The sequence below is a fragment of the Panthera leo genome, chromosome B4 (assembly GCF_018350215.1).
Source record: "Panthera leo isolate Ple1 chromosome B4, P.leo_Ple1_pat1.1, whole genome shotgun sequence".
Classification (NCBI taxonomy): Eukaryota; Metazoa; Chordata; class Mammalia; order Carnivora; family Felidae; genus Panthera; species Panthera leo.
Window position 1 is genome coordinate 134144632 of NC_056685.1, and position 27675 is coordinate 134172306.

The window sequence follows — 27675 nt, forward strand, 5'->3', positions numbered from 1 at the left end:
TTTCGCAGATTGGCTAGGTTAGTTAGGGACGATTGTGGAAAGCGGAAGGTGGAGGTGGGCGTGTCAATTTGACGGGAAATGCGCGCACTGTGCGTGATGACGTAGGGGACGTTGATTGGGAGCGAGAACTAGAGCCCGTGCGTGCGCGGTACCTCGCCTTCTGTCCAAATTGATCTGTTCCTTGCACCTAAGGTAGGCGGTTTGGGAGTGTTGTCTGCGTGCATTGCTTTCCGGCCAGGGCTGCCCTCGGCCTGCTTCGCTTTCTGAGTCTTGCGCGTCCTTCTAGCCTTACCGCGGAGCAGGGCCAGCACAAAGCGTGCGGACCTGCGTGGTAGAGACAGTTTTGGTCCCAGTTCCGTCTTCCGTAGGGGGCGGCACCTGGCCTTTGAGGCCCACCTACGTTTGAGACTCCGCTGGGCGTGGCTGGAGGAGGCGTTGGGGGAGATTTTTGGGCGTGATGTAGAGTAGTGGGTTCGCTGGAGGACGGAGTATTCTGGAGCAGGAATATCGTATGTCCAGCTGGTGCCGGACGCCAGACGGGACCTCCAGGTTGGGCTGCCCCAGCACACCAATCAGAGGACCACCCGGGCCACCACCAGCCCAAAAAAGGCCCTAAGGGATAGCTGCAGTGAAGCTGCTGCTGGAATGATGCCCATGACTAATGGATCTCAATCACTGAGAGATCTGGAGGCAGCAGGATCCGCTTCCACATTCCTCACGAATAATCTCGAGACTTTAGGAGCCTAGGATTCGATATTTTTTAGGTTTAAATTTGCTTGTTACTGATCATAACTTTCTTTCACCGGGTGAGCAGTAAACGCTATGTCAGGTTGGGAGTCTTATTACAAAAACGAAGGCGATGAAGAGGAAGAAGAGGAAGAGGGCCTTGAAGCAGGTGGTAAGTGGTTTTAACCTTTGCTGTTCTGTGTGTAAGAAAGCCTTTTCCTGTCTGTTTCTGTTTCATGGCTCACCCTTCTCTCCCCAATGTCCAGTGCTTTCTCCCTTTGAACTTTGCAGAACTACCCTAGACTCTTTTATTCAGATTCTGCTCTAGTCTATGGGACATTCTTAGCCTTGAACTTTTTACCGGGTACTGGTAGCTTGACATCTATTAGCTCCAATAACTGACCCCGAACATTGGTATCCTTTGAGTCGCTTTAGGTGGCCCAGGTAAGACCCTTCCTCACCCAGGAAAGTTATTTTACTCATTGTAGGACCTCAGTAGTAATACAGTAGTACTGTAGTACTACAGTAACTGCAGCAACCAAAGAGAAAACATTAGCAACACAGTTATAAGAGTCATTCCCTCGCCATAGCCTCCAGGTTTGGGAGTATATGTTCAGACAAGACAGTAAGACAAAGGATAAACAAAGAGAAATAAGGGGTACATGTAATCTACATACTGGTTGATTTAAGTCCTGGGTAAGAACATTTTAAAGTGTTTTTACTAAAAGTGAGAAACAGGGGCACCTGGGTGGCTCAGTTGGTTAAGTGTCTGACTTTGGCTCAGGTCGTGATCTCACCCTTGGTGAATTTGAGCCCCACATCTGGCTCACTGCTGTCGGTTTGGAGCCTGGAGCCTGCTTTGGATCCCTTGTCCCCCTCTGTCTCTCTGCCCCTCCCCCTGCTCACATTCTCTCTCTCAAAAATGAATAAACATTTAAAAAGTAAATAAAGGGGCACCTGGGTGGCTCGGTTGGGCGACTGGCTTCGGCTCGGGTCATGATCTCACAGTTTGTGAGTTCGAGCCCCGTGTCGGGCTCTGTGCTGACAGCTCAGAATCTGGAGCCTGCTTCGGATTCTGTGTCTCCCCCTCTCTCTGCCCCTTCGCTGCTCATGCTCTGTGTCTGTCTCTCAATAATAAATAAATGTTTAAAAAAAAAAAAGTTGCATTCTCTACTGACCGAGCCAGCCAGGCACCCTATTTTTTTTAAACATATATACACAGAGAATCTTTTTTTTTTTTTTAAATATGGATGTTTCTAGAAAGTACAGTGCTATGTGAAATAAGTCAGATAAAGACAAATACTATATGATTTCACTCTTAGATAGAATTTAAGAAAGAAAACAAATGAATAAAGAAAAAAGAGACAAATAAGAAAACAAACTCTTAAGTATAAAGAAGCAACTGATGGTTATCAAAGGGGAAGTATGTGGGGGCATGGTGAAATAGGTGAAATAGGTGATGGGGATTAAAGACTACACTTATCATGATGAGCACTGAGTAATGTATAGAATTGTTGAATCACTATATTGTATACTTGAACCTAAAGTAACACGGTATGTTAGCCATACTGGAATTAAATAAAAAGTAAAAATCACACCAGTAGAATGTAAACATGAAATTCACGTAACTATTTGCTTTTGAAACTATTTTTTTTCAACGTTTTTTATTTATTTTTGGGACAGAGAGAGACAGAGCATGAACGGGGGAGGGGCAGAGAGAGAGGGAGACACAGAATCGGAAACAGGCTCCAGGCTCCGAGCCATCAGCCCAGAGCCTGACGCGGGGCTCGAACTCACGGACCGCGAGATCGTGACCTGGCTGAAGTCGGACGCTTAACCGACTGCGCCACCCAGGCGCCCCGCTTTTGAAACTATTAGTACGCAGCAATCAACTGGTCAAGCATGAGCTCTTTGTGGGGCCTGACACTGCTCTTGGCAATGGGGTAAACAAAGTCCTTTTGAGGATCTTGCCAGGCCAAGGAGTAGATAAGTTAATGCCAAGTATTGATAAGGGCAGTGACAAAGATAAAATTAGCATTTCGTAATAGAGAATGAATGGTACTGATTTAGCTAGGGTGGTCAGGGAAGGCTTCTCTGAAGAAAGTGGTGTCTAAGTTAAAACCTGAATAAACGTTCTTGTCGAAAAAAGTATATTTGAAGTTATAGCACCTTCTATAACTATAGAAGACTATAAGTCTTCTAAGGTAGACCAGATAGTATAAAAAAATCAGCTCTGATAATTCAAAAAATCTGTGAAAATTCAACTAAACATCACTAGTAATGTTATTATTTATTGTATAAATAGCGAGGAGTATCTGCTTGATTTTTTTTTTAATTTTTAATTTTAATTTTATTCTTTTTAACATTTACATCCAAATTAGTTGGCATATAGTGCAACAATGATTTCGGGAGTAGATTCCTTAGTGCCCCTTCCCCATTTAGCCCATCCCCCCCCTCCCACACCTCCTCCTGTAACCCTCTGTTTGTTCTCCATATTTATGAGTCTCTTATGTTTTGTCCCCCTCCCTGTTTTTATGTTATTTTTGTTTCCCTTATGTTCCCTTATGTTCATCTGTTTTGTCTCTTAAAGTCTTCATATGAGTAAAGTCATATGATATTTGTCTTTCTCTGACTAATTTCACCCAGCATAATACCCTCCAGTTCCATCCACATAGTTGCAAATGGCAAGATTTCATTCTTTTTGATTGGAGTAATACTCCATTATATATATACACCACATTTTCTTTATCCATTCATCCATCAATGGACATTTGGGCTCTTTCCATCCTTTGGCTATTGTCGATAGTGCTGCTATAGACATGGGGGTGCATGTGTCCCTTCGAAACAGCACACCGGTATCCCTTGGCTAAATGCCTAGTTGTGCAATTGCTGGGTCGTGGAGTAGGTCTATTTTTGGTTTTTTGAAGAACCTCCATACTGTTTTCCAGAGTGGCTGTACCAGCTTGCATTCCCGTATACACAGAGAATCTTAAGCTTATATACACAATTTTGAGTTCTGCCTTTTTTCCTTAATGAATTACAGATATATTTTTCCATGTAATTATGTATATGTTGTCTTTATAAGTCGTTTTAAACGTACTATAATTTATTCAGTCTGCCTCCTGTTAAACATTTTGGTTTTTTTTTTTTTTTTTTTTTTTAGTTTGTTTATTTTGAGAGAGTGAGAGAGAGATCAGGGGAAGGTCAGAGAGAGAGGGAGAGAGAGAAGACTCCAGACAGGCTCTGCTCTGTCAGCGTGGAGCCAGATGCAGGGCTTGAACCCACAGACTGTGAGATCATGTCCTGAACTTAAACCAAGAACTGGATGCTCAACCATTGAGCCTCCCAGGTGCCCCCATTTTAGTTATTTTCAATTTTTTACAAATTTTTTAAAGTTTATTTTTGTGAGAGAGAGAGAGAGAGTATGAGTGGGGAGAGGGGCAGAAGGAGATAGGGAGACACAGAATCTGCAGCAGGCTCCAGGCTCTGAGCTGTCAGCTCAGAGCGCCGGATACAGAGCTCGAACCCACGAACTGTGAGATGGTGATCTGAGCCAAAGTCGGATATTCACCCGACTGAGCCACCCTGGTGACCCAATTTCTTTTTTTCTCCCCAATACTTCTATTTTTATTTTAAAACTTTTCTTTTCTCCTTTTTTTTTAATGTTTATTTATTTTTGAGAGGAAAGAGAGCACAAGTTGGGGAGGGGCAGAGAGAAGGAGACCCAGAATCTGCAGCAGGCTCCAGGCTCAGAGCTGTCAGTGCAGAGCCCAATGCAGGGCTCAAATCCATGAACTGTGAGATCATGACCTGAGCCGAAGTCAGACGCTTAACTGCCTGAGCCACCCAGGCGCCCCAGTTATTTTCAGTTTCTTACTTTAATAAGCAACACTGTGGACAATTCTGCATAAGGGATTTTTCATATCTTACGTTCTTTAGATTGCTAAGAGGTAGAATTCACTGGGTCAAGGTAGAATTTTTGTTTAGGGGTCTTGACCCATAATCATGTTGTTTTACAGATGGGCAATTACATTTATTGTATTAGAAAGCAGCAGTGTCAAAAAGGGAGACAACCAGATATTTTATGTGTTTGTTTTTTTTTTTTTAAAAACTAAACATCGCCTATGATGCCAAAAAAGGGATTAGGAAACTTGAATCTGACGAAGCCTCTCTAGGTCCTCAGTAGAAAAGACAGAGGACTGTGTCTGTCTACACCAAAAGAATGCAGTCAGCAAAATCCATAATGTGGAAAACTGTACATAACACAACATTCTGGTTCTTCAACAAATAAGTTATAAGACACAAAAGATGGAAGGGGTATCTATAGGTTAAGAGGTTTCAAAAACATTTTTTTTTTTTTCAAGTCAAAACTAGTGTTTAGGAATGTTCACTTGGGGGTGCCTGGGTGGCTTAGTAGGCTTAGTGTCTGCCTTGGGCTCAGCTCATGATCTCATGGTTCATGGGTTCGAGCCCCCCATTGGGCTCTGTGCTGACAGCTTGGACGGAGCCTGGAGCCTGTTAAAAACTCTCTATTTCCTTCTCTCTCTCTGCCCCTCCCCTCCTCAAAAATAAATCAACACTAACAAAAAAATTTAGACAGGAATGTTCACTTGGACGATAAAACTATAAAGAAAGTAAGGAAATGATTATTAAAAATCAGGATAGTGGTTACTCTTGGGAGGAGAGTGGGCATTGTAATGGGATTTTTTCTATTTTATATGAATAATAATAAACATCATAAATATGAGCACAAGAGCAAACATTTTCTCCTGTCTTTTCCCCCATAGGAGAATATACATATTCAGGAAGAGATAGTTTGATTTTTTTGGTTGATGGTTCTAAGGCCATGTTTGAATCTCAGAGTGAAGTTGAACTGACTCCTTTTGACATGAGCATCCAGGTAAGACTACCTTTTATATAATTTAAAAAAAGAAATGAAAGAAAAAATTATTAACACCACTTTAAAAATTATGCACTCTGAAAATTTGTTGGTGAATGATAATTAGTGGTTAGCTTCCCAGGAATGCTACCTATACTCTGAGATAAAAAAGGGTAGCAGTGCTGGAGAACAGGCCTGTTCTATTTTGTGTTTGAACTTCAGACCCTAGTAATACGTTGCTCCCACCTTCTGTGTTAGCTCTGGTAGCACAGGAAGGCTCCTCCTGTAGAGGTGTGAGTGTGAACGAAGAAAGAAAGTTCCAGCAGATACGGTGTCAATGTGAGTCCTCTTGTAATTGGTATTTGGAAGTTGAGTATTACCTGTGGTTGAAAAATACTACAACAAAAAGACAATCTAATTTAACAATGGACATAGACTTGGGGCACCTGGGTGGCTCAGTTGGTTAAGCGTCCTACTTCAGGACGCTCAGCTCATGATCTCGCGGTTCGTGGGTTCGGGCCCCACATCAGGCTCTGCTGACAGCTCAGAGCCGGGAGCCTGCTTCAGATTCTGTGTCCCCTTTCTCTCTGCCCCTCCCGCATGCGTGCTCTGTGTGTGTCTCTCTCTCCCTCTCTCTCAAAAATGAACATTAAAACATTTTTTAAGAAATGGGCATAGGACTTGAAAATACATTTCTCTAAAGATACACAGATGGCCAAGGAGCCCACAAAAAGACCCACAACATTTGTAGTTCTTAGAGAAAAGCAAATCGACACCACAGTGAGGTATCACAAGTCACTAGCATGGCTATAATATAGAGGGGAAAAAAAGGATACTAAGAAGTGTTGGCGGGGCGCCTGGGTGGCTCAGTCAGTTAAGCATCCAACTTTTGCTCAGGTCACGATCTCGCGGTTCGTGAGCTCGAGCCCCGTGTTGGGCTCTGTAATAACAGTTCAGAGCCTGGAGTCTGCTTTGGATTCTGTGTCTCCCCCTGTCTCTGCCCCTCCCCCGTTCATACTCTGTCTCTCTCTCTCTCTCTCTCAAAGATAAATCATAAAACATTAATAAAATAAAATAAAATAGGTTAATTTGGGGATGCCTGGCTGGCTTATTCATTAAAGCATGAGACTCTTGATCTTGAAGTTGTAAGTTCAAATCCCATGTTGGGCATGGAGTCTGCTTTCAAATACAATGGTTAATTTTGTTATGTGAATTTTACCTCAAAAAAAATTACCATTTCTTGGGGCGCTTGAGTGGCTCATTCGGTTAAGTGTCTGACTCTTAATTTCTGCTCAGGTCATGATCTCCTGGTTCGTGAATTCGAGCCCTGCATCAAGCTCCACAGTGATAGGGCAGAGCCTGCTTGGGATTTTCTCTGTCTGTCTCTCTTTGTCTCTGTCTCTCTCTCTGCCCCTCCCCTGCTCATGCGCCTGCCCTCTCTTTCTCTCTCTGTCTCCTTCTCTCTCTCTTTCTTTCTGTCAAAATAAACTTAAAAAAAAAAAAAGAATAAAACAAAAGATTACCATTTCTTTATACAGAAGAATTACAGAGACTTATTGTATATCTTATATTTTTAGAGTTTGGAACCAAACAGAAGCTTCTCATTTTCTAATTTGTATACAAGCAGTTCTTGTTTTGGGCAAATCAGAATATCTTGCATCTAGAAAAAAATGAGAACAGTCCTTAACTTTAACTTTAAAGCAGCGTTTTTCAGAATCACGCACAGGGCTTGTTAGCTAGCACAGATTGCAGGGACTTACCCCACAATCAGAATTTCTGATTCTGTAAAAGTCTAGTGCTGGGACCAAGAATTTGCCTTTCCAGCAAGTTCCCAGGTGATGCTGCTGTTACTAGCTTGGAGATTACTCTTTGAGGAGCACTGCTTTAACCTTTTTTGGACTCATGGACCTCTCTGAGGATATGATGACAGCTGTGTACCCTCTCTTCAAAAAGATACAGTCATAGTTCTGCATGTAATTTCAAAGGGTTTTTGGAAACCTTGATGCCTGAGTAACATGCCGCTGACTGTGCAGAGCCTGCTTGGGACTCTGTCTCTCTCTGCCCCTCCCCTGCTCTCTCTCTTAAAAATAAATAAATTCAAACTTAAAAAAATGTTTTAGAAACCTCAATGCCTAAAGAACCCTTTTTGTCTGCGCCCCCCTCAAAAATAAACATAAAAAAAGAACCCAGAATAAAATGTAGTATCATATAGCAAATAATTGAGACATTCACGGATGAGTATAATGTATTTAATAAGCAATGAAAAAACATTTCCTCAAATTCTTTTTTTTTTTTTCTTAATTCTTAGAACCAAAAAAAGCTCTCACAGATTTTTGTAAACGTTTATAGGCTCCTCAAAGTAGATTAAAAGTCATTGGGACGAGGGGCGCCTGGGTGGCTCAGTCAGTTAAGCGACTGATTCTTGATCTCAGCTCAGGTCTTGATCTCAGGGTCATGAGTTCAAGCCCTGTGTTGGGCTCTGTGCTGGGTGTGAAGCCTACTTAAAAGAAAGAGTTATGGGGATGAAAAATACAGCATAGGGGGAATATAGTTATGGTATGGTAATAGCATTATATGGTGACAGATGGTAGCTACACTTGTGAGCAAAGCATAATGTGTAGACTTGTCACGTGACTATGTCGTACACCTAGAACTGCTGTAACATGTCAAGTATACTTCAATAAAAAGATAATAGATTAAAATACAGGAATAACTCCTTGCGATGCAGATTGTTGTCAGTGAGTAGACACAGTTTAAGTTCTGCGTTTGTTATTTATTTATTATTAATTTTTTTTTATGTTTTATTTTTTATATTTGAGAGAGACACAGAGACAGCGAGTAGGGGAGGGGCAGAGAGACGGAGACAGAGAATCCGAAGCAGGCTCCAGGCTCCTCCGAGCTGTCAGCACGGAGCCCGACCCGGGGCTGGGACTCGCAAACCATGAGATCGTGACCTGAGCCCAAGTCAGACGCTTAACTGACTGAGCCACCCCGGCGCCCCTTAAGTTCTGCGTTTCGGGAGAGAATTACTTTTGAGGAAGTCTGGGTAGAGTCTTCAGCCAGGCATGGGGGCAGGTTGGGGGGTGTCGCCGTGGTCTCTCTGTCAGCTCTGCATATTCAGAAACTTCATGTCAATGCCTCCCAGAATTAAGTAGGTCAAAGGACTGACCAGCTGTTATGAGACCCTGATTTACTCGATGCTGACCTTAGTTTCTTTTCTCATTTATCTATTTATTTTAAAGATTTTAGTTTTAAGTAATCTCTGCACCCAACGTGGGGCTCGAACCTACAACCCTGAGGTCAAGAGTTGCGAGCTCTACCGACTGAGCCAGCCAGGTGCCCTGACGCTGACCTTAGTTTAAATGGGTAGATAGGACTTTCCTGGAATACTGGTGTATTTAATTGTGTAATGAAGCACATTTTATTACAGAAGATGCTGTTAGGAAAAAAAATGCTGTTAGTAGTTATGGACTTATTGTTGGGTCACATCTAATTATTGTTAGCCTAAATCTTTTATATACGTAATTATTTTATGTATGTAAATTCTGTTTCTTGCTATCAAGCTACTTGAGGGATGGGATCATCCCTTTACTAACTCAGTCAGTTAAGTAAATGGCATTAGTGGGACTCACATCCAGATTTTCTGATTCCAATACTGAGCTGTTTTTCCCCCTTATAGCAGAATTTCCTCCCTGAGTATATATGTTTTTAATTCTCTGATTTCTTATGGTAGGAACTGCTTATACTTCTGTTATCTACTTACCGCACTCTGCCTTCTGTTATAGTGTAATATATATGCCCATCCCTCTCACTGATTCATGACTTTCCTGAAGATATGGGTCATTCCTTAACCTAATGCCATGTATAAATTCACCTACGACGTGCAAGGCACTTATGGAGCTTAATTTTAGTGGTGAGTAGTTAAGTATTAATCGGATTTTATTTTGATTTTTATCAGTGTATCCAGAGTGTGTATACCAATAAGATCATAAGCAGTAATCAAGATCTCTTGGCGGTGGTGTTCTATGGTACTGAGAAAGATAAAAATTCAGTGAATTTCAAAAATATTTACGTCTTACAGGAGTTGGATAATCCAGGTCAGTAGTATTCTAAGATCAGCTTTTCCCTTACATTGGAAGGTCACTACCCTGAACAAAGAGGGGCGTGGAGAAGGAGGTAGATCCTGGGTTGAGGACTTTGTGGGTTAAACACCTCCGGGGTGAGAATAGGACCCTAGGCTCTTCTTTTAGCCTTACCAAAGCAGCACTGACACTATTCTGATTTTTCTGCCCATTTGACTTCCTGTCTCTGATCAGGTGCTAAGCGAGTGCTTGAGCTTGACCAGTTTAAGGGGGAGCAGGGAAAAAAACATTTCCAAGATCTCATTGGCCATGGATCTGACTACTCACTAAGTGAAGTGCTGTGGGTCTGTGCCAACCTCTTTAGCGATGTCCAGGTCAAGATGAGCCATAAGAGGATCATGCTGTTCACCAATGAAGATGACCCCCATGGCAATGACAGTGCCAGAGCCAGCCGGGCCAGGACCAAAGCTGGGGATCTCCGTGACACAGGTTGGCATTTTCCCTGATCTTTTAAGTTGGCACTTAATCTTACTACTTCTCTATAGATGATGTCAAACATTTGCTTTTCACCATTCAGAGTGAAATAAAAGAATAAAATGAAGTTACACAGGTATAACATTCCTGCTAAAAATAACTAGGCCATTAACTTTCTTTTTTTCTTAAGTTTATTTATTTATTTTGAGAGAGACAGAAACAGCTCAAGTGGGAGAGGGGCAGAGAGAGAGGGAGAGAGAGAGAGAATCCCAAGCAGGCTCTGCAATGCAGGGCGCGAACTCACGAAACTATGAGATGACGACCTGAAACCAGGTGCCCTTAGGCCATTGGCTTTCTGAAGGGCTCCACTAGAGTGAGCTTTTCTTGACTTTTCATGCTACCAGGCGTGGCAGTGGTTTGAATAAGTTGTCATTATAGCAGCTGACTCCCTTACTGATTCTTTAAGTCCTGAAAACGTTAATAATCCCACTAGTTCTTTGCATATTTGAGCTCAACTGAAAAAAATTCTCACTTGATGAAAACTGTTTGTTTTCCCCTCACTTTTGGCTGTCCTTGCCCCAGGTATCTTCCTGGACTTGATGCACCTGAAGAAACGTGGGGGCTTTGACATATCCTTGTTCTACCGAGATATCATCAGCATAGCAGACGATGAGGACCTAGGGGTTCACTTTGAAGAGTCGAGCAAGCTGGAAGACCTGTTGAGGAAGGTTCGAGCCAAGGAGACCAAGAAGCGCATGCTCTCCAGGTATGCTCGAACCTGGGCTAGTTGCCCACAAGTCCCCTACTTAATCTTAAGCACCGCAGTGCCTTGACCTCCCTGAATACTTACCTCTGGGCTGTGCCTCACTGTCTTCCTCTAAAACACTTGCTTTACTTCGGGATGGACAAGCTGTTTGCTTCTTTTTCTCTGGAAAGAGCTGGTATGCTAGTTTTGCAAAATAACACAGCTCTCTGCTTGCTTGGGGTAAACAGTTGTGGCCTAACGCTATCCTCAGTTGCATGCATTAGTATATCGTCTGCTTTCTTCTCCTCTGTAAATTGTGGATAACAGCAATACCTAGTATAGAGCAAAAACTCAGAAAGTGCTAGTTATTTTCTCTGTTGTTAAGTTATTCTGATTTCTTATAAGCCTGAGACCAATAGGAACCAGATTGTTAGATTATCTTCTTTTTTTCTTTTCTTTATTTATTTACTTAGAGAGAGAGAGACAGAGCATTAACAGGGGAGGGGCGGAGAGAGAGGAGAGAGAGAATCCCAAGCAGGCTCCTCACTGTCAGTGCGGAGCCCGACGTGGGGCCCAAACCCATGAACCGTGAGATCATGACCTGAGCTGAGATCCAGAGTTGGACAGTTAACCGACTGAGCCACCTAGGCACCCTAGGTTATCTTTAGAGAGTGTTGGCATTAGAATCCTAAGGGCTCCCCTATGTTGTTTTCTGAAGATTCACACCAGGCTTTCATTTTAGACTAGTTTCTACAACATACGAGAATATGACCATTGTAGTTTTTGAGCAGTTTTCAAGAGATTACTGACAATTCTACTAGAAAGCCCATGAGATTATTGTAGGAAAACCAGAAACCAGCTCATTGCCACAGCTGTAATATGGCAGTTGGCTCTCCTTTCCTCCTTAGGAATTTCTCCTTTTCTCAGACAAGCACCCTAGCATCTCTTCTCCCTTCCTGAAGTAGTGGAGTGTTGTTACTACAATTTGGAAATCTGGTACACATTTTGGTGGGGATGGCAGGGAGGGTAAAATAGTAATTAAACGTGTAAGTCCTTGGGGCGCCTGGGCGGGTCAGTTGGTTGGCGTCCGACTTCAGCTCAGGTCACGATCTCGTGGTCCGTGAGTTCAAGCCCCGCGTCGGGCTCTGTGCTGACAGCTCAGAGCCTGGAGCCTGCTTCAGATTCTGTGTCTCCCTCTCTCTCTGCCCCTTCCCCACTCATGCTCTGTCTCTCTCTGTCTCAGAAATAAATAAACATTAAAAAAATGAACATGAAAAGAAAAACAGAAGATAATCTAACAATCTGGTTATTAGTTGTCTGTCCTCGGGGAAGTTAGATAACCTCTCTCTGAGCCTCATTGTTTTCAACTGTAAAAAAGGACAGTAATAAGGTTTTTGGGTGATAAACAACAGAAACTGACTCTTGACTAATTTCAGATGTTATAAGCCTGAACAGGGTGATCAGTATAGGAACCAGGGTGGCACCAGGAATCCAGATAGCAAGAACTAATGACCGTGTCCTCAGGGTACCACTGTCATAAAGCATCCCCTGCAACCTTGTCCTTCCTTGGTCACCGCTTATGACCTAGACTGTCAGGAGAATAGGTCTGACTGCTTAAGCCTAGGCCAGATATGCCCACCACTTGGCCAGAGGAGAGTATAGTACTTTGATTAACATTCCCCCAAAACTGCAGTGGGGGAAGGGTGGTTCCCAAAGAAAAATTGGGGTTTCATTGTTAAAAGGGGGAGGGGATACTAGACACAAGCAGAAACAATAGATCATATAATACAGGGTTATTATGATGATTGAATGAGAAAATAGCTATAAAGTGATGGTACAGTGCTGGGCTCAAAAATAACCCTTATTTTTATTACAGTGCATTCTTTATCATTATTTTAAGTAGTTAACAATACTGAAACTAATTTTTGTGGTGTAGACCCTGAGGTAATGTTATAACAAACTCCACTGTATTATTAAAATGTATTCTATTTATATTCCAAGAATTTGGATTATTGGAGAGAGTAGAATTTAGCTAGGAAAGCATAATCTCTCAGTCCCGTGTTTGTTTGTTTTTATACTTTTCTCTCCTCCAGCCTGAAGCTTAAACTCAGCAAAGATATAGCGCTCACTGTCGGCATTTATAATCTGGTCCAGAAGGCTTACAGACCTCCTCCAGTGAGACTTTATCGGGAAACCAATGAACCAGTGAAAACCAAGACCCGGACATTTAATGTAAACACAGGCAGTTTGCTTCTGCCTAGTGATACGAAGAGGTCTCAGGTAGGCCTGCTTTCTTACTGAGTTTTGTCCCATTGAAGAGTCAATAGGGAGGGAGACATTGATCAGCCTAACTAGTTAAGTGTCTTTCATGTATGCATCTTTGTAGCTAAGCTGTTAAAGCACAAAGCCATTACTCTTTGGAACTATGGCATATAGATCATCTTTTTTTTTTTTTTAAATTTATTTTTTACATTTTATTTATCTTTGAGAGAGAGACAGAGCACAAGTGGGGGAGGGGCAGAGAGAGAGGGAGACACAGAATCCAAAGCAGGCTCCAGGCTCTGAGCTGTCAGCACAGAGCCCGATGCTGGGTTTGAACCCATGAACCGTGAGATTATGACCTGAGCCGAAGTCAATTGCTTAACCAACTGAGCCACCCAGGTGCCCCTAGATCATCTTTTTTAAGAGACTTTATTTTTTTAATTATTTATCTTTTTTTAATAAATTTTCTTTAATGTTTATTTTTGAGAGAGACAGAACACGAGTGGGGGAGGGGCAGAGAGAGAGGGAGACACAGAATCCGAAGCAGGCTCCAGGCTCCGAGCTGTCAGCATAGAGCCCGATGCGGGGGTCAAACCTACAAACCACAAATCCTGACCTGAGCCAAAGTCAGACGCTTAACAAACTGAGCCACCCAGGCACCCCTAAAGATTTTATTTTTAAGTAATCTCTATACCCAATGTAGGGCTTGAATTTACAACCCCAGGATTAAGAGTCACATGCTTCACCGGCTGAGCCAGCCAGGCATCTAGATCATTAATACCTTGAGAGCTAGAAAGTTAGAGCCAGTGTTTGAAAGAGATGTCAGTGGAAACTTTAGCCCTGACCACTCTGCATTCTGTTCTAATAGTTAAATTCTTTGCGTGTGTATGGTAGCAGAAAATGCTTTAGAATCAACTAGGGAGATGAATGAAGGAAGTATGTTAGATGTAAACTGCACTTTTTTAGGGAGAGTTTTGGGGTTTTTTTCCCTTCCCCAAACGGAATTTTCTCCTATGCTTTGAAATGATACACGTATGCCTTTCGTAATCAGAAGGACAGACTGAGAACGCAGAACGTTGTCTTCCCTCATTCTCTCACCTTTGTGCAATCTGAGGAATGATTTGATATCTAAAATTAAAATCAAATGAGTCATCCTTTTTAATTATACAAAATGTGGGAGAGAATCTGAGATTTTTTTTGCATAAGGTAAGGACCAACCAAGGATCAACTAAGTATCTCCACGTAGCCTCTTTATGTGGCCCTCGTGTTCCCCTTCCTTTAGATCTATGGGAATCGTCAGATTGTGCTAGAGAAAGAGGAAACAGAAGAGCTGAAACGGTTTGATGAACCAGGTTTGATTCTCATCGGTTTCAAGCCCTTGATAATGCTGAAGAAGCACCATTACCTGAGGCCCTCCCTATTTGTGTACCCGGAGGAGTCCCTGGTAAATGGTATGTGACTTCGATCAAGGGTAAATGAATGAGTAACAGAAGGTAGTTTACCGAGCGAGCTGCTTGCAAACTGGATAGGATGGCTTAAGGGGGTATTTTGAAAGTGTTTCTGGTCAGATAAGCTTTGGAAATTTGGGACTAAACAAAGTTAAAGAGATTTCTTTAGGACCTATAATACACTCCGGAGGGTGGTGGGGGAGATACGGAATTAGTATTTTTAAAACTTACTTCCTATGGAATTCTTTCTTTGAGGCATCAGATACAGAGTTAACAAAGAAGAAAAACCAGTTTCTTCCTTCGTGTCAGCAATTAAAGATGATACGAATTAGGTCGTTGGGTTTGTGCTGTCCAGACCTCTATTCCTCTGTGCTGTAGCTAATGAACCCCCTGGATTTGACCTGATTGGCTTTCATTAGTAACTGGGGCTTACTTACATTGTCAGCCTAAATATGGTAAAAGTGAACTAATGTTAATAATTCACACCTCTAAATGGGGTATTCGAGGCATCTAATCCCTTTCTCTTCCCTTCTGTGCCTCTGCTGCTCATCAGCTCTGGGCTTCTCACACCTTACTTGGTGAAGTATCACAAGCCCTTTTAAGAAAATGGGAGAGAAATTGTAGGCTTATAACATGAGCTACCAGAGAAAAAAGGAGACACTTTTGGGATGCAGATCCTTGGGCCGTTTGTTTTTTAGGGAGCTCAACTCTGTTCAGTGCTCTACTCACCAAGTGTCTGGAGAAGGAGGTCATGGCGGTGTGCAGATACACCCCCCGTCGGAACACGCCTCCTTATTTTGTGGTCTTGTTGCCACAGGAAGAGGAGCTGGATGACCAGAAAATTCAGGTGACTCCCCCAGGTATGTGGAAGAGATCCTTTCAGTGCTACTGAACTTTGCTCAGACTTTGGAATCACTCATCGGATTCCAACTCAGACCTGCTGAACCATAGTCTCCAGGAATGGGGCATTTGTGCATTTTCAGGGTTTCACAGATGACACAGATGCAGAGCCAGGTAAAGCTGCCAAATATGGTTGTGCAGTGCACAACATGTACAGCTGTACAAGGCAGCTCTACAGCCACAGTCGAGAATTGGCTGCATAGGGACTGTTGGCAGGTTAGTGACCAAGTTGATGGCTCACTGCTGATACTTTTCTTTACTAAAAGCAATTCTTTGGCACCCTTGAAATGTTCAAAAAAACATTTTTTTTTTACATTTATTTTTGAGACAGAGAGAGACAGAGCATGAACGGGGGAGGGGCAGAGAGAGAGGGAGACACAGAATCGGAAGCAGGCTCCAGGCTCTGAGCCATCAGCCCAGAGCCCGACGCGGGGCTCGAACTCACGGACCGCGAGATCGTGACCTGAGCTGAAGTCGGACGCTTAACCGACTGAGCCACCCAGGCGCCCCACCCTTGCAATGTTTAATGTTTGGTTTATTTTCTGCATACACCAAGGCAGTGATATGTAGTAGAAAGACCATGGGTTTTGATGTCATACTTGACCATATCTTACTCTTTAAAAAAATTTTTTTTTTTTTGACGTTTTATTTATTTTTGAGACAGAGAGAGACAGAGCATGAACAGGGGAGGGTCAGCGAGGGGGAGACACAGAATCTGAAACAGGCTCCAGGCTCTGAGCTGTCAGCACAGAGCCCGACGTGGGGCTCGAACTCACGGACCGCGAGATCATGACCTGAGCCGAAGTCGGCCGCCCAACCGACTGAGCCACCCAGGCGCCCCGACCATATCTTCTTACTCTTATGTGTGGAAAAGTTTACTTTCTTTTGTTTCAGGCCCGTCTCTGCCACACGCCTCCTGGCTAACTTGGGCAAATAATTTTAACTTTTCTGTTTATATTCCTTGCCTGTAAAGATGAGAATTCTGGAACACCTTTCTCTTCAGGTTGTTTCACATTTGAAATAAGTTAATAAACGTACAAGGGCCTAGCCCAAAGTAGCCAAGAGAAGGTAGTCTTCTTTCTTTTTTAGCCACGTTAATAAAAATGAATTTTGTGGAGAGCCTAAGTCAATTAAGCGTCCGCCTCTTGATTTCAGCTCAAGTCATGATCTCACAGTAGTGAGACTGAGCCCCACGTCGGGCTGCGTGCTGACCGCTCAGATCCTGTTTGGGATTCTCTCTCCCTCTGTCTCCTCTCCCCTGCTTGTTCTCTCAAAAATAAATGGATGAACATTAAAAAAAAAAAAAGAAAAAAAGAAAAAAGAAGAGATCCCAACTTTTTTTTTTTTAATGAACTTTATAAAGTAACTCTTTGTTATATCTCTAGCCCTGGTTGTCAAAATGCTGAGGAATAGCTTTGCATATCATTTAGTAAGCTCTTGTCTGTCAGCTCCAAATTCCTCCTGTTATGCTCTGTGGTGCCAAGGCCGAGACTGTCCAACTCGGGTTCCTCCTTTGCCAGCTGGCTCGCAATGAGGCTCCGTCAACAGTGAGTGCTTAGAGCGAGACTGTAGGGCAGAGGAGAGCAGAGGGACTTGCTCCTTCCTCTTGCTCAGTGTCGTGGGCATTGCTAGCAAGGGCCCCTCACCTGGCGGCAGCAGTCGGTTCCAGTCTAGATTTTGCCGCCTTTTAGAACCTGACAGAAAACTGGAACAAGATCGGCCTGATAACCCTTCCTCTTTACTTTTTGTGTGTGGAGGCGGTGGGGGAACAGAGGGGAGAGGCTGAGGCTCAGAGGAGGGCCTGATGGAGCTGGGTCTCAGCCCTCCAGGGAGGGGGCACTGTCTAGCTGGCCCTGGGTGTGTCCAGAAAGCTGGAGACTGGATCCAGCTGCTGCTGGCCCGTGAAGAGCCCTGGCCGGGCCACTGCCGGCAGGAACCGGCAGGTATGGGAGGCTCCCGCCTCCCTCTCTGTTCTGGAGGCTGCTAATGGGAATCAGCTGATAGAGGAGAAATAGGGCCGGCAGGGTCCCAGCCCCAGCATCACGGGACATAGAAGGGTGAGTGTGAAGTTGAGAGACAAATGACGACTCCACGACTGAAACCGTTTGTTGAGTCAGATCTTGGGAAACTAATGTCCTTTCTTCAGGCTTCCAGCTTGTCTTCTTACCCTATGCCGACGATAAACGGAAGGTGCCCTTTACTGAAAAAGTCATGGCAAATCCAGAGCAGATAGACAAGATGAAGGCCATTGTTCAGAAGCTCCGTTTCAATTACAGGTGAGTCGTGGGTTAGTGTCAGGCCTTGTTCTGGAACTGTCTCCTGGGGTGAGAGGATTATTTTACTCCCATGCTGCTGCTGAGCGTGGGAAGAAAAAGTATTCAGTTTCTTTCTCTCCATCTCCTACCACCTCTCCTTCGTCTTTTTTTTTTTTTTTTTTTTAACTTCCATGGCTCTGCCTTCTCCATTTCTCTCTCTGCCCACAGCTTCCAGTGACAGACAGATGGGCAGGGATTGTTAGCTTTTAAGTCAGCTTTTAGGGGCACCTGGGTGGCTCAGTCCGTTAAGCGTCTGTCTTCGGCTCAGGTCATGATCTCACGGTTCGTGGGTTCAAGCCCCGCGTCAGGCTCTGTGCTGACAGCTCACAGCTTCAGATTCTGTGTTTGCCTCTCTCTCTGCCCCTTCCCTGCTCGCGCTCTGTCTCTCTCTGCCTCTTAAAAATAAATAAAGTGTTAAAAAAAATTTTTTTAATATTATTATTTTTATTTGTGAGAGACAGAGAGAAACAGAGCACATGCAGGGGAGGGGCAGAGAGGGAGGGAGACACAGAATCCGAAGCAGGCTCTGGGCTCTGAGCTGCCAGCCCAGAGCCTTATGTGGGGCTCGAACTCACAAACTGTGAGATCATGACCTGAGCCGAAGTCAGACGCTTAACTGACTGAGCCACCCAGGCACAACCCACCCCCCTCCCCCCCAATTTTTTTTTGATCGGCTTTTGGATTCCAATAAATTGGAAATTGGAGAGAGAAAAGTTGATTCCAGAGACAAGACTCCCAGCTGTTTTATCTGGGCTCTTTTCCTCAGCTGACCCTGGGCCTGTGGTATCTCAGTCGGGTTTATTTAATTTTATTATTATTATTTTTTAATGTTTAAATGCTTCAATTTATTTATGTTACTGTTTTACTAGAAGTGACGCCTTTGAGAACCCAGTGCTGCAGCAGCACTTCAAAAACCTGGAGGCCCTGGCTTTGGATTTGATGGAGCCTGAACAGGCAGTGGATTTGACATGTAAGAAGGCTGGGACTGAGCTCTTTCCATGGGAGGTTTTCGTAACGGTTTCACTCTGGACTGGAAATACGGATGCGTTTTCTAGTATCCTGCAAAGACTCAACCTCGTTTTTCCAGCCTTCTCTGAGAGATTTTCTAGACCAGCATAGACTGTCTCAGAAGAGATTTGGCTCATTCTGCCGTAAGAGGAGGAGAGTGTGCCAGGCTTCTGCAACCTGCCTTTGAACCAGGCCCCCTCATGACTACATGTTGGTAACAGTAAAAAAAAAAAAAAAAAAATAACCTATAACATTTATTGAGCGCTTACTGTGTGCCAGGCACTCTTTGTCCTAGCTGTTGACTCATCCAATTCTGGTAACTATGAGGTAGGCACCGTTGTCCTTATTTAATAGAGAAGGTAGTAATTCTCCAAGGCACTAAGTAGTGAGCGGTGGATCCAGGTTTAGAATCCAGTGTGTCTGGCCCAGAGCCCTCGCTCTGCACCACTGTGTTTCCTGTCTCTCCATCAGACTGTAGGCTCTGCCTCAGAAGATCCTTGTTACCCAGCATCGGGGAGATTTGCCTGGCCGCCTCGGTTGAGCTCTGAGCTCGCTGCCAGTCCCTTTCTTGACTGTGGTTCTCTTACGTATTTCATAAGAGGACACACACAGTTTAGTGATACAGGTAAATATCAGCTGGGCAACAGATGGGATTTAATGAAGGCTCTTAACAGAGGTTGAAAAGATCAGAACAATTAGTGTGGCCTGCTGAGCTTCCCAGTTATTATTATTATTATTTAAAAAAAAATTTTTTTAATGTTTATTTTTGAGAGAGACAGAGCGTGAGCGGGGGAGAGTCAGAGAGAGAGGGAGACACAGAATCTGAAACAGGCTCCAGGCTCTGAGCTGTCGGTACAGAGCCCGACGCGGGGCTCGAACTCACGGACCGTGAGATCATGACCTGAGCCGAAGTCGGACGCTTAACCGACCGAGCCACCCAGGCGCCCCGATACTGTTCTTATAAGCTATTGACACCGTCTCGGTCCTGACTGTCAGGAAGTGCTCAAAACACAGTTGTTCCCCTTTATTCCACAGCGTTCTCTCTCTTCCTCACCGGGGCCTTGGCCTCTTCCATTCTGGCTCCTGTCCTGTAATTGTACTGCAAGTTGTGTTTGCTCTTCCTGCCTCTATTTTCAAAACAGTTTTGGCTGCTCTGACGTTTCCTATAACTCCAGGGGCTCAGGTTTCTGTCCTCAGCCCCGCTGCTCTCCCTTTCCGTTGGTTATCTTGTCTGCTCCCCCGGCCTGCTGTATCCCTAATGTCTGTGACGCCCAAGCCTGTCTCCGGCCATACCCTTCGTCCCGGGCTCTGGCCGGAACTGCAGCTGCCTGGTGATGGCTGCTGCAGGCCCCAGGTGTCCCACCGCTCAGACACCCGCCCCCTTTGACGCTTGTTCTTTTCTGTTCTTCACTCGCTTCTAATCCGATGTGTAGCTGCTTCCCTCTGACACAGGATATGGTTTCCTTTGAATAAATAACTTCCTGAAGACTCAGAACTGTTTCTCACTTTCTCTGTTTGGCTTTGCGACACCAGGCTGTCTTGGTTTTTCTCCTGAGCTGACAGTGCCCTAAGACACCTTTGCTGGACCTGCTTCCCTTTTTTTCTCCTCTAAACATGGGAGCGAGTGCACTAGGTGATCCTGGGCCCTATCTTTCTCTGTCACTTCACTTCTCCCCAGGTGGCCTCCTCAGGCTCCACCAGTGGTTCCAAGTGTGCTTCCTGGAACGGCAGCACTGGTGTCTCCTGGAAACTTGTCAGAAATGCCCATGTTGAGCCCTTTCCCAGGCTGACTGAATCTGAAACTCAAGTTGGGCCCCTGCAACCTGTGTCTTACAACAAGCCTTCCAGGTTATTCTGAGACCTGCTCTTAACCTCTAGCACACTGGTTCTCAACTTTGGCTGTACAACAGAATCATCCAGGAGACTTCAAAAAACCTGGCGATTTAGGCCTCACCCCCAGACCACTTAAATCAGAATCTCTGGGGGTGGGGTTTGGGCATCAGGATTTTTTAAAAGTCTCAGCTGGTTGCCGGGTTGAGAACCAAAGCTCTCGCAGAGACTCCTATAGTCTGGAACGTGGGGCTTCTGTCTCAGCAGGAGCCCAGGTTGGTTGTGACATTGTGCCTTCTTCTGGGCACACCAGGCGGCAGGATCTTCCCTTAATACTTTGGAAACGTGGCCACATGAGGAGATGATGAGATACTCGTCTCCTCATGCCTGTCCTTGATGTGACACAGCTCAGGTCTCAAGCTCAACAAACCGTATAATGGTTAGGTAACAAAGAAAACAAAAATACTGTCTTTCCCCCAAAGATACCTGTTTTCTGTTGTATCAGTCCTGGGGAATGCTCCTGCCATCCCAGCTGGTGGCCACCTCCCTCTGGCCACCCCTACACCTCACATTCTATCTGTACATCTATCAATTCTGCCACTTTATGGTCCCTTATCCCCTCCACCCTCACCCCAGGTTTGGCCTTCTGTCTCACCCACCTTCCATCCACACACAGCTCAGGATGATTTTTCTTTCTTTCTTTCTTTTTTTTTTTTTTTTGAATGTTTGTTTATTTTTGAGAGACAGAGAAAGATAGAGCATGAGCAGAGGAGGGACAGAGAGGGAGACACAGAATCCGAAGCAGGCTCCAGGCTCTGAGCTGTCAGCACAGAGCCTGACGCGGGGCTCGAACCCACAAGCTGTGAGATCGTGACCTGAGCTGAAGTCAGACACCCAACTGACTGAGCTACCTAGGCACCCCAGGATGATCTTTCTAAACTGGAAATGTAATTGGAATCATGTTGTTCCCTTGCTCATAGCCCTTCAGAGTTTCCCCACTGCTCTCAGGATAAAGTCTACGACCTGGGTGGGCATTCAAGGCTTCCATGACCTTGCCATGATCGCCTTTCCAGCCTCCTCACCGGTCCTACACTCCTGACATTCTACCTTCAAGCTGTATGTTATCTATTTCTTATCCTGTGCCTTCTCCTGCTTTGAATAGTCCCTGCCTGAGGAAGAACACTCAGCTTTGCAGACTTGGCTGCAGAAAATCTCTCCTGACCCCTCCTGTGTTCCAGTGTGCCTTTGTTCGGTCCCTTCCATCATGGCATTGCCAGCCACTGTGTTTATGTTTTTACTGCCTCCTTACCCTGACTAGACTGTAATCCCACTGGGGGCACGGACTCTTGTTTGAAACTCCAGAATCTAACCCCATTCTCAACTCTATTACTCCCAGCCGTTTGACCTTGAGCAAGTCATTTAACCTCTCTGCTTTCCTCTATAAAATAAGGAAACAAATTTACCTACCCTAGAGGTTGTTAGAGGATTAAATAAGTTTAAAGCAGTGAGAAGGGTGCCTGGCTGTAGTAAGTGCTCATTAAATTCAATTGTTAGAAGGTACTTGGTAAATATTAGGAAGACTTTGTTGAATGTGTTCTTGACCAGGTTAGTTGCCTCCTCCTGGACCCTTTCCTGACTTCCCTCAACCCCTGCAGTTAGGTGCTTTCTCCTCTGGTCCCTGTAGACTTGGAACTGGACAGGAAGCCAGGGCTTGTGACTCACCTGACTCATTCTTCTTGTGTTTTGATTTTCTAGTGCCTAAAACTAAAGCAATAGATAAGAGACTCGGCCCCCTGGTGGATGAGTTTAAGGAGCTTGTCTACCCACCTGATTATAATCCTGAAGAAAAAGTTTCCAAGAGGAAACAAGGTGAGGAACTGGGTTATTTATTTATTTTTCTAAGCTTATTTTTGAGAGCAAAAGGAGAGAGAGAGGGTGCAAGCAGGGGAGAGGCAGAGAGAGGGAGAATGAGGATCTGAAGTAGGTTCTGTGCTGATAGCAGAGAGCCCAACGCAGGGCTCGGACTCATGAACCGTGAGATCATGACTTGAGCTGAAGTCAGACACTTAGCTGACTGAGCCACCTAGGCGACCCAGGAACTGGTTTTTAATTTTTTTTTAATTTAAAAATTTTTAGTGTTTATTTTTGGGAGAGGGAGAGCGAGGAAGTGCTAGCAGGAGAGGGGCAGAGAGAGAAGGAGACAGAGAATACGTGTTATCAGCGCAAAGCCTGATGTGGGGCTCGAACTTGCAGCCTTCCAAGGAAATGGAGCTGTGAGAGGCTAGGTTGGTGGCCATGGAGCCTTCTGTCTTCTCCATCAGAAGTGACTCCTCTAGGGGCACCCCGGGTGGCTTGGTCAGTTAGGCATCTGACTCTTGGTTTTGGCTCCGGTCATGATCTCGTAGTTGGTGAGTTAGAGCCCCACATCAAGCTCTGTGCTGAGACTGTGGAGCCTGCTTGGGATCATCTCTCTCTCTCTCTCTCTCTCTCTCTCTCTCTCTGTCTCTCTCTGTCTCTCTCTGTCTCTCTCTACCCCTCCCCTGTTCTCACAAACACGTGTGCATGCTTTCTCTCAAAAGAAACAAACATTTATAAAAAAAAAAACAAAACCAAAAAGTGACTCCTAGTGCCCTGTGTGAGCTATTACCATAGCTCTTCACACATGTGCACACTTTAGGGATTTACTTGTTTATCTCACTCAGTCTGCACTTGCTTATCGTCTAGCATGGCGCCTTAGTACTTGACACGGTGCTCTGTAAATGCTTTTTGAACAAAGGAAGGAATGACTTCCCCAGACTGAGCACCAATTTTGGGTAAACCGATGGCAACTGCACTACTTGGAACTTCCTTCTAGGTCTGATATGGTTTTGACTTTATGCTTAAATGAAGCTACCTTATCAAAACACGCTCCCATGGGCATCCCAGCTTACGGAAAATGGTTAACTGCAGCCCAGACCGTAGAAGGGCCACTGTTAGCATTTCCAATCACTCCCTCCTGACCTTTTTCCCCAGATGATGAAGGTTCTGGAAGCAAAAGACCCAAAGTGGAGTTATCTGAAGAGGAGCTGAAGGCCCATGTCAGCAAGGGCACGCTGGGTAAGCTCACTGTGCCCATGCTGAAGGAAGTCTGCAGGGTGTATGGGCTGAAGGGCGGGTTGAAGAAGCAGGAGCTGATGAACATGCTCACTAAGCACTTCCAGAAGAACTGACCAGAGACTGAACAGCTAGCCACCCTTCTGTGCTATAGCCAGGCTGCCTGGGTTGTTCTCATCAAGTTAAAACCTGTTTCTTCTGGGCCAGGAAGAGTCTGTCTGATAGAAGCCAGGAACTTTACATTTATGAGACTTTCTGTTGCCATGGAGACAGCATAGCCCTCCCACTTTGCTGGGCTTTACTGTCTGAATAAAGAGCTCTAACTTTGTACTATATACTGTTATTTTTTATTTTTCCATATTTTTATTTATTTTTGAGAGAGTGTAAGCCGGGGGCGGGGGGGGGGGGTGCGCAGAGAGAGGAGGGGACAGAGGATCTGAAGCGGGCGCTGTGCTGACAGCAGAGAGTCTGATGTGGGGCTCGAACTCATCGTGAGACACGATCTGAGCCGAAGTTAGATGCTTAGCCAACTGACTGAGCCACCCAGGTGCCCCTATACTGTTCTTTAGTATGAAAGAGAAAGATGTGTCTGTCTCACATCCAAAGATCACCTGCCATTGGCTACTGGCTTTATTTGCTCTCCCATTAGGAACACATCATCATCATGGAAATAAAATATCAGTGAAGGTAGGGGAGAATGTGACAATTAAGGACAGGTAGACATACTTGAGGAATGACAAGCCCCAGCAATATTTTCATCCTCTGCCCCGCCCCCCCCCCCCCCCCCACCTGTTTTCCCTTTCACTGTGTCAATATAGAGCTAAAGATTAGAGTTCAGAAGCACTAAGAATGGAACATTTCTAATTCTGGTACCATTTGCCTCATGAGTGACTAGCAGCCCCTTTCATGCTGCATTCCTCTTAATGTGGCATTCAGGTACGTGAAGATACATTTTCTGTTGCCCGAGAATTTGGATTCCAGCATACGTGAAAGGAGTTATTCCTCGTGTTTTTTCAGGGAAGCTGTGGTAGGGTGAGGAGAGGTCCTAGCATTAGGAAAAGGGGAAGAGGAGCAGGGTGACTTCTCTTTGTTGCTGCTATTGCTTTTGAAGAATTAGAGGGAAGTTAATCCTCAAAAGCATCTCTTCCCATCGGAGAGTTAACTTCCCTCTCCCCCACATAAGGAAAGAAAGCCAAATAAGAATATAATATCTGCTTTCCAAGTAAAAACAAAACACCTTAAACACTCAGAGAACAAAGAATCCAAAAGTGAAAATCTCTTACAAGAGTAACTTGACCCGTCATATATCTCATGAGATGCTCATTCTAGTCCTGGAAGACACACGGCCTACAGACCCTGAATCTCCAGCCATCCATGGAGGATGCAAATCCTTCCAGATGCTTTCCTTCCTTCTCTCAGGCTAATTCTTCAAAAGCAGTACCAGCAGAAAGAGCAGAAAAGGGACAGAGAGGATAGAAAAGGGATGGTGGGTGGGGGTGGGGCAGAGATTTTTCAAAATGTAACTTAGCTGACATTGAGAGGGACTCGGGGATACCGTGCTGACAACAAGTTCCTCTTCCTCCCTCACCACCTTTAAGCCCTCATAGTTTGGGCTTAATGATAACGGAAATGCATTGTTTAGTACTTAACGTATTACAGATGACCTTTACCAAGGTCACTATTGTAAATATAAAAACACTCCTTAATCTTAGTCCACTCAGGAAACTTGCACTCTAGAACAGAAGTTCCTAACCACTGTGTGTTCGGGGTCAGAGGAACCTTTCAGACCTGATGACTGACCTGATTTTCTCTACAAAAATGTTTAAATGCAAAATTCTGCAACCAACTTCATAGGTGGCTGGCTGGAAATTACTAGATTTCCTTGCTTGTGTGTCTACCCTTTAGGAATTCTTCATTCTACACTTAAAAAAAAATTTTTTTAACGTTGATTTATTTTTTCAACTTTTTTTTTTTTTTTTTTTTTTTTTTATTTTTGGGACAGAGAGAGACAGAGCATGAACGGGGGAGGGGCAGAGAGAGAGGGAGACACAGAATCGGAAACAGGCTCCAGGCTCCGAGCCATCAGCCCAGAGCCTGACGCGGGGCTCGAACTCATGGACCGCGAGATCGTGACCTGGCTGAAGTCGGACGCTTAACCGACTGCGCCACCCAGGCGCCCCAGACGTTGATTTATTTTTGAGAGAGGGAGAGACAGTGTGAGGAGAGGGGCAGAGAGAGGGAGACACAGAATCCGAAGCAGTCTCCAGGTCTGAGCTGTCAGCACAGAGCCTGACACGGGCTGGAACTCACGAACTGTGAGATCATGAGCTGAGCTAAAGTCGGATTGGACGCTCAACAGACTGAGCCACCCAGGTGCCCCATCATTCTACACTTTTGAAGCATCTATGTTAGGGCACTGCTACAGGTGCTAGGGTATCACACAAGTTCTTGCTCGCCAATGAGGGTTAATGATCAGAAAACCACCTCAGATGTTAGTAAAGAAGCTAAAAATAGGATGTCACAGTGCTGGGGGAAAAGGAAAGAAATGAGGTAGTTTGTAAAGGTCCTACAGCAGTGATACTTGAATTAAGACTGGCATGAGAAGAAAGCCACCAGTGCAGTAAAGGAACATGAGATACAACCAACAAGAAGAAAGTACGTTTGGAATGTTCAATAAACCAAATGTGAAACACCGAGTGAAGACAGAACATGGTGGAGATGCAGACACAGGACAGGCAGGGGGGCCCTTAGGAGCAGGGAGAAGAGCCAGTTTTTTCAAAGGATCATAAATGGGCACCCTGGCCTCTGAAGGCTTAAAATGTAGCTGTGGCCACTGAGCTAACACTCCAGAGTAAAGTGGGTACTAGGGCTGAAGATCCCAGGAGCCCCTGCCCCACCTCACTCCCTAAAGCTCTAGTGGATAAGGCTGAGTTCCCAACCAAGTGGAGGTTGAACTTGATCTTCCTCCACCCAAGTTATTTTGTTCTTTTAAAGTATGATTATAAATGTACATATAGGACAAAAGATAGTAAGCAACCTGAACCCCACCACCTACAAATATAAAGCTGCTTGGGTTGGCAGGGTCGGGGTGGGGAGATGGGGGTATCTGAACATTGGAGTCAGCTGGAGGCAATGCCTAGCCCAGTAGGCACACAACACTTTAGCAGGATAGGGTGGTTTCTGGATTTCCTACATATGCTTCTGACTGAAACGTGCACACTGGCCCAAGCTGGCCAAGACAACACTAAATATAACCTGCACTAATTTGACCATTATGGTATTATCTATACCCTGGAAGAAAACTTCTCTTGCTGAGATGCAAGGATCCCACAGTGCTTTCCCTCAGGTTAACAAGTAGAAGTGGCTTCGGTCATCACCTCCCCGCCACAACCCCCAACTCCCTAGCATGTGGCAAAGGCTACTAGGAGCCCTAATTCTGCAACAGTTCTCAGCTAGGGGTGACTTTGCCACCGGAACACCTGGCAGTGTCTTCGGGGAGGGAGACGATGGCTACTGACATCTAGTGGGTAAAGGCCAGAGATGCTGCTGAACATTCTACAGCATACAGGGCCCCCCTCTCCCATAAAGAATCATTCAGCCCACTCCTAGAATCATTACTACACTATATGTAACCTAACTTGGATTTAAATTTTAAAAAGTTAAAAAATAAAAAATCTTCCAGCCCAAAACATCCTTAGTGCTGAGGCGGGGAAACCCTTTGTAGAGGGAGAGCAACACCTCAATGATCATGTCGGTACAAGACACTTTGAGCTGCTAGAAAACCACCGGAGGTCATGGCTTTTTCACAGCCTCTTGGTGGAAAGTTTGAGAAGCTATCACTGTTCTAAGAATGCGAAACAGTTCATTTCAGGTATTAGCTGGATACCTATCAAGAACCACACTTTCTTTAAAC

At 44.7% G+C, this 27675-nt stretch overlaps 1 protein-coding gene across 1 annotated transcript; it reads left to right on the forward strand.

Moving 5' to 3' along the window:
- The first annotated feature begins 78 nt into the window (after positions 1-78).
- Positions 79-24097, forward strand: XRCC6 (X-ray repair cross complementing 6). Its single transcript, XM_042947953.1, has 13 exons — positions 79-192; positions 815-898; positions 5514-5626; positions 9564-9702; positions 9922-10176; positions 10744-10927; positions 13000-13186; positions 14451-14619; positions 15315-15476; positions 17663-17792; positions 18701-18801; positions 22425-22538; positions 23682-24097. Exons 2-13 carry the CDS (start codon positions 823-825, stop codon positions 23876-23878), a joined length of 1827 nt encoding a protein of 608 aa, XP_042803887.1. The 5' UTR covers positions 79-192; positions 815-822; the 3' UTR covers positions 23879-24097.
- The last annotated feature ends 3578 nt before the right edge of the window (positions 24098-27675 follow it).

Bases quoted from the DNA above. Each gene is read 5' to 3' on its own strand.
- XRCC6 (XM_042947953.1), top strand. From the start codon at position 823: ATGTCAGGTTGGGAGTCTTATTACAAAAACGAAGGCGATGAAGAGGAA. The intron at 899-5,513 runs GTAAGTGGTTTT...TTTCCCCCATAG, and splicing joins AGAGGGCCTTGAAGCAGGTG to GAGAATATACATATTCAGGA. The intron at 13,187-14,450 runs GTAGGCCTGCTT...CCCTTCCTTTAG, and splicing joins GTGATACGAAGAGGTCTCAG to ATCTATGGGAATCGTCAGAT.